This window comes from Podarcis vaucheri, assembly GCF_965113315.1.
Source record: "Podarcis vaucheri genome assembly, chromosome: 10".
Classification (NCBI taxonomy): Eukaryota; Metazoa; Chordata; class Lepidosauria; order Squamata; family Lacertidae; genus Podarcis; species Podarcis vaucheri.
Genome location: NC_138748.1, coordinates 43,756,220 through 43,763,393, shown reverse-complemented (window position 1 = coordinate 43,763,393; position 7,174 = coordinate 43,756,220). Strand labels below are relative to the sequence as shown.

Here is a 7,174-nt window from a genome sequence, read left to right as displayed (position 1 = left end):
AACGCAACGCAGAGGAGAAAATGCCGCGCGGCTTCGTTCCCAAGTCCCGCGCAGGCGCGCTGGTAGCATTCTGCCGGGACTGGCTTATCCAAAATGGCTGCTGCGATGGATGTGGACACACCGAGTGGGACCAATAGTGGTGCCGGCAAGAAGCGCTTTGAAGTAAAGAAGGTGAGAGGGCTGTGACGGCCGCCGGGACTCGGGGCCGAGCCAACGGAGAGAGTATTGGTGGCAGGGGCTAGGCCTCATTCTCGCCCGAGACCGGTTTCTCTCCTTTCGTTTTAACGTACTGTATGGGGGGAAGGCGTGTGAGGGAGGCCCTGCGAGCGACGAGGGTCGTCTTTGGCGCAAGGGCCGAAAGAGGGTTTGTAACAGAAGAAAGCGAGTGCAGGCAGTAAACAGGTGGGTTGTTATTATCACCTGGTGGCACAGGAGGCCTAGTTTCCGTGAACTCTACTCGCAAGTCCCGTTTGAGAGGGAGTTGTCGTTACTGACACTTCTGTTCTCTTTGACTTGAGCTACATGTAGTGGAGAAAGTCAGCCTTGTGGGGAGGGGGGTATGGCGGGATACGCATCTTTATTTTGAAGTTACCAGAGTCATGGAGGAAGTGATGGAAGCGTCAGGAACCTGGCTCTTCTATAACTCAGTTATAGTTCAGGCCATTGAATAGTTAGCTACTTCCTAATCTCTTTAGAACTAGTTAGTGTAATTAAAAAGGTAATTATAACACTACTGGTTCATAAAAGTGGCAGGAGCAAGTTAAACTTGTCATTATGAAGTCTGGCTTGCTGTCACTTCACCCAGTTTAGAGATCTGCAGTTATATATGTGAAAGTACTATTCAGGTGGGAGACCCTGTCTCAGTTGTAGGGATTACAGCACAAAAAAAATCCTAGTGATTTTCCTAAAAATTGTTAATACTATAGGTTGAACTATAGTGTTCTTTTTCATGTCTTGATAGCCTTTCACTTGTGGCCCAGGTACAAGAAAGATAATCACTGTCAATACTCTGCCCTTGCAGGCCATTGATAGTGATTCTCTGACATGCTTGGGTTTTACTTGCATTCTATGAAAATAACAGGCTGTAAACTAGGCCATGATATTTCCTCTTTACAATTCAGGTGCATAAAGTGATTATTTTTAAAAAGTCTGTGCATAGAAAAGTTCACTACAGCATTGGATGAAGTTCAAAGCCATCTCTCTTAAGCAAACTGATCTGTCTATGTGATGAGCTCCTTGGTAGGCTATAAATGTTCATTGGTACTGGGGTTGAATAATTCTGTTGCTAATTCTATGGATGAAAAGTTAATATTTGAATCAGGAGGAATGATTGCAAGGAATGGAGAAAGTCATTTCATTCAAAAATTATTGGTATGCATGTCAGATAAATGTCTTTTATTCTTCTAGTGGAATGCAGTTGCACTCTGGGCTTGGGACATCGTGGTTGACAACTGTGCCATTTGCAGAAACCATATTATGGATCTGTGTAAGTACCTGTAGATAGAGGTAGGAGGTAAGCAGTATAACTATGTATGGGCAGGTTCGTGGCAAAGTGAAGGGAAGTGATGGCGGAAATAACTTTGCAGCTGCCCCAGTGACTCTTGATGAATTGTGATGTTAGGTTACAGAGATGGAGTTAGGGCAGCAATTACAATTACAACTACATCTGCAATGTAAATTTAAACTAGTTGTACTTGTTTCGTCCTAGGAACCCTATTTATTATGGTGTCATAGGCTTCAGAACTCTCTTCTTTATCCCCAGACCCTCACTGAACTGAACTTCCTTATGTAGTGGCAAAAACCATGACTTCAGAAAATACGGTTATAAAATTAATTTAGCCTCTTAGATCTTATAGAAATATCATTCTTGTATGTTAACTGTTGAGTGGTATAGAAATTCCTATAAATAAATTATTAAATTTTAAATCAAGCTCTTCACCTGTTTGAATGGTCTTTGTATACTACAGTGCTTGATTTGATAACAAGTGGCTTCTGCGTCTAGGACAGGGGTCGGCAAAGTTTTTGTGGCTTGGGCCGGTTCACGGTCCTGCAAACGCTGCGGTGGGCCGGAGTGCACACACACGCATGCGCAGACACTATTTCTGGCGCTCCTTCTGGCACGGAGGAGGCGTGCGCAGCTTTCCATTGGCTGCAGGAGCTTTCTGCAGCCAATGGAAAGCTGGCCAGCGTCACGGAAGGTGGTCCCTACTCTGCTCCGCACCGGTTTAGTGCGGCGCACGGGATCTGACTGAGCGGGCAGCAGGGGTCCATGGGCCGGTTAAACGACCCCTAATGGACCTTAGTTTGCCAACCCCTGGTCTAGGAGAATCCTCTCTGTATCAGACTAAACGTTTCCCATAAACTTGAGAAGCAACCCAACATGGATGCTGATTTGTGAGGTGTGTCTTATCCACTCCAGGGGGGTCATGCTGCATATGACTAATACTGGATACAACCCTGTGCCTCCAATAATGCTCAACTCAAGAATGTCATTTTAGACCCATCACAGCTAGTGAGGGTGAGAGCTCACAGTAGCCTAGTGGAGGACAACTTTATTCCCCAACCTGTGCTGAGCTCACAAGCCCATTCCAGTCCCAGCAGTTGTGGAGGAAGGGAATCTGTTCACCCCACTGTGGCGGACAGTGGGAAAACGTATATCACTTGCTGCATACTTTTTATAAATTTGTCATGCTGCAGCCATTTCTGTCATGATATAACAAAGATGGAAATTCAAGAGTTTCTCTTAATGGACTTGTGTACATTGAATGTTCTGTTGTAATTTGGATTGGATTGTATGTTTTCAATATTCACTGATGAAGCTGCATATTAATGTGTGCCTCCTTGGAAAGGCTTCAGTCTTGAAAGGTAGCCTAGAAATATTTGAATGAATAAAAAATGTGATACTGAACTTCCCTTGTCAATGCTGCCTGCTTTCTGATGTTCTAAAATACCCACATTTGACCGACAACTTACATTGTTTTTCATCTACTAGAGTCACTTGCTATGAATCATGTTAATTCATGTGCATAAATCTTGTTCTCACAGGCATAGAATGTCAAGCTAACCAAGCATCAGCTACCTCCGAAGAATGCACTGTTGCATGGGGTGTCTGCAATGTAAGGATTCTATTCTTCAACTATAACAAAGGCTGACTCTATTCTACTTTCATATCAGTCTAGGAAACTACCTAGAAGTATATTTCATCTAGAAGTAAAGTTTATGGCATCAAAGTCATGGAGACTTTGAGAAAACAAGGGCCAAATGAAATACAAAGCTGAGATGTGAAACAGTAGTTAGGGATAGAAGGAAAATAAGAATATAAGAATGAAAAGGGCACATGCACCCTGTCCTCCTTAACTGTCTTTGCAGGAAGGTAATTGGCATTGCTTCTCAAGCAATTATGACCTGCAAATTGATCAATCATCACAAAATACATAATGGCTTACCTGATCCACTTAGATTGTATTTTTAATTTTCAGGAACGAGTTCCCACACTTACATAGACAAATTGGCAGCACCCATACATAAGAGGAAAGTATCAGCCAACTCAGTACAGGAGAACCATGAGGTTTGCAGAAGTACTGGAAATATTTAGAAGAAGGAACCAGTGTAGTCCATTGAGGACTGGGCATGCTCATTGGGCATGGGATTATGGCTGAAAACAACAGAAAACTATGTCAGAGGAAGAATAGAATAGAGTCGCTGGAAAGGACGAGGGAGTAAGGGACAGATATAAGAAGGGTGATGAGAACAGTCATTGCCTGGATAGGTAATTTCCTGGTTCACAGATGTCCCAGTGTATGGAAATGAAAGCTGCCAATAGAAATAAATGGTGAAAGCCAAGGTTTTAAAGGAACCGGGATTGGGCACAAGTGTGTCTACTCCACCACCACCTCCAAAATGCAAAAGTTAACAGCAAAGAGTTCCTGCTTTTTATAACTCAGTTCTTTTTTAGTATGAAACATTTTTAAAAATCCAAAGTCAATGTAGTTCATTGTGCTCATGTTACTGACTGGGATAACCTGTAGACAGGGGAAAGTGGTTTATAATGGCTCTGAAGTGTAATTCACATTGAATACTACAGTTCAGTGACTTCCAGCAAGTCTGCAATGATACCCAGTCATATGGGACTCCTATTGCACATATAGTTTTACCCCCACAATATCCTCACATTACAGGATAGACTGAATATAGTATTCAGTGGCCCTGCTGTATCATACCTCTACTGCAGATCAGAAGGCTGTGCTTAAATAGGGTAGCTTTCCAAAGCTCTGCAATGTAATCTACTGTTACTATTGCAGGTCAGAGATGAAGCTGCACTGATTTGAATTCCCAGAGGAAAAACCTTTTATCTACCAGCTTCCAGCAATGGCCAATCTGTTTAAGTGTTATCAGACCACTTATTTGCATGAAGAAGCCTTATGCTCTTTTGACTTGTATGCAGACTGGTTGCACTTTAAAATTATTTATACTGTATATGAAGTTAGAGCAGGGAATCTTGTCCTTTGATGCTAGTTTTTGATTTTTTTCACCCTCTTCCACGCACACGCACAAGACATTTTATTATGGGGCCCTACTTGTTATAAATTTCACATGGAAGAAGCCCAAATTATGTACATACATTGCAATTTTTTTAAGAACTTCAAAGTTTTTTGCAAGGCCATAATCTCCAAAGCAACTCTTAAAGAGTACATAAGGGAACCAGATGCTCAGATACAGCTTTCTTTATCATTTTCACTGCCGCTGTTTCAGTTATGAGGAAAGCAGATACTCTGTTTTAAAAGCAGCTTGCCTTGTTGACTGTGAAACCTGAAGCATTGAAAACTGCAAAGAAGGTTCTGTTTGTGCGTGTTCCCAGACATATGCTGAAATATCTACTCTAGCTTACAGAAAAGCGGTGGTAAAACGTAAAAAGAATAGAATTAAAAGTACCGTAAGTAGATTCGTATGACGGAAGAAAAACTTATGACTATGAGGAAAGAAGGGTAGATGTAACGTAGGTTACATTTTGTCTGTTTTCACTGTGAAAGCCTTTCTTGGCCCCTTTCTGTTTCCCATCTTTTTTAAAGTCATTCTTTGTTGTTGTTTTAAAAGTAGCCCAAAATTCTGTTGTGTTCAGCAAGCACAAGCTTGTACAGAAAACCAATGTAGTATTTTCCTTTGTGACTAGTTAACATTTATAAATTCCTCTGGTTATTTATATAGTTGTGCTCACAGAAACTGTTTCACATTCTACAATTCTGGATGCTGACTGTCTTCTGCTCTCTGCTGTTATCTCATCATTTCCTAATATAACTTACTAAATTGCAGTGCACCCAGGTTGCAGCATGCTGTTTGAGTAATTTGGGCTTTCTTTTTTCAGCATGCTTTCCACTTCCATTGTATCTCTCGTTGGCTTAAGACTCGGCAGGTGTGTCCATTAGACAACCGAGAATGGGAATTCCAGAAGTAAGTATCTTATGCCTTTTGTTAGCAAGGGGAGTAGAGTTAAACATCCATGCTATACCCCTTAATTCAAAACAGACATCCTCAATGTAGTTACAGCTCACCTTGAATCTGAAACAGGAACTTCTGCCTCCCACCACTGCATCTGCCTTACAAAGATATAGATGAACAAGTGCAAGTTAGCATAGTTCTTAATATCCCTTTAGACAGCAGAGAAAAGTGGCATTGAGTGAAAGCATAGTTTACATCTCATTGCATGAGTAGTTTGGGTTTTCAAATCCATTTAAATTGAGCTTCCCTTCTACCAAGGGATCTGTTCAGTGTTCCCTTTTTTAAAGACACACTGTTGTTGATCAAGTATATTTTAATGGAAAACTTGGCATGTTGAGCACTGATTTGCTATAAAGAACCAAAGAGCAGCATTAGATTACTGGTCTCTGTCTTAAAGTTCTGACTAGGTTAGCTGGACCTATTTCTATTTCTGGCCATAAGTATGTTATATTAGGCGACATGTGCAAGCTCACTGCTTGTAGTAAGAAGCATGTGGAATTTGTGTAATATCAGGAAATTGTCCACTTTGTCTATGTTATAGTTAATTACTATTTTTTGCATTACGCAAATACTAAGGTAGGCTTCCCCTATTAAACATTGCCCCCTAAGTACTTTGAGATATGAATTAATAAGACTGAATCATCTCTTCACTCTGCAAAAGTGGCAGGTAAATATAGTTCTGGAGTAGAGAGTATTTGCTTAGTAGAGCTGTGGTGGCAAACCTATGGCCCTCTAGCAGTTGTACTCCAATTCCCATCAGCTCCAGCCAGTATGACAAATGGTCAAGGATGATGGAAGTTGTAGTCCAGCAATATATGGAAGACCAGAGGTTCCCTAACCATATGCTAGAGGATTTGTGTAGGTCTGCTACACATTTAAATTCTGAGATATGCCCTGTACGTATACACACACACACACACACACACACACACCCTGATTATATGTTGGGTCAGTTGCAATAGACAATTACCAGATGTGATAGGGGTATGATGTCTGTTTCCTACTGATTCATTGCTTTTTAAATCTGATCACCATCTTTTTAATAGCAGAATAACCAGCCTGTACAGATTAAGTGAACTTAAAGGTGGAATTGGCACATCTCTGACATGTTATCTAGACCTGATGGTCTCCAGATTTGCAGATAGTGTTCCATAGATCCTACAGCTAGCCAACTTCAGAGTGTATTTAAAAGCTGATTATGTACTGATAACTGCTGCTGAGTTCTAAAACGAGAATAAATTTCTTTCTAGGTATGGGCACTAGTAGGAGAGAGAAGACCATCACGTTTATTGTTCTGTCTTCAGATAAGCCTTTCGTCTTGCAAGCAGGTTGATGAAGTCTGTGTAACTTAATAGACACTTACCTTGCTTTTTGTTTTCACCTTAAAATAGTTATTGTGAATAGTAATAAACATGTTTGTCTCCTGTCTGATAATGTTATTCCTTGAGTTTACAAAGTCAAACTAAGAAAGTTATCATAGTTACTTTCATGTTTTGATTTTTTTGAATTTACACATACATGTACCTTTATAAGATAGTAAAATTTGCAATGCATTTTGGTAAAAAATTTGTTTGGGACATTCTCTTCAAAAGTAGTTGCCTTTATTGAGAAATTGTCTTGAGAAGTGCCCCTGAAGAAGACTTAACCAAAAAAGGTTGGGAATGTCACTATGTTATAC

The 7,174-nt window shown here is 40.7% G+C and overlaps 1 protein-coding gene across 2 annotated transcripts; it reads left to right on the top strand.

Annotated features, from left to right (window-relative positions):
- Positions 1-30: 30 nt before the first annotated feature.
- RBX1 (ring-box 1) lies at positions 31-6,924 on the top strand (the record flags this gene model as incomplete). 2 transcript variants are annotated; one of them, XM_082241329.1, is made up of 5 exons in its annotated part: positions 31-171; positions 1,408-1,486; positions 3,046-3,116; positions 5,363-5,448; positions 6,747-6,924. In XM_082241329.1, the coding sequence occupies exons 1-5, from the start codon at positions 94-96 to the stop codon at positions 6,757-6,759; spliced, it is 327 nt and encodes a 108-aa protein (XP_082097455.1). In that variant the 5' UTR covers positions 31-93. The 2 variants fall into 2 exon arrangements, with proteins under 2 accessions (XP_082097455.1, XP_082097456.1); XM_082241330.1 differs by lacking the exon at positions 6,747-6,924 and having other exon boundaries at positions 5,363-5,452.
- Between the last annotated feature and the right edge of the window lie 250 nt (positions 6,925-7,174).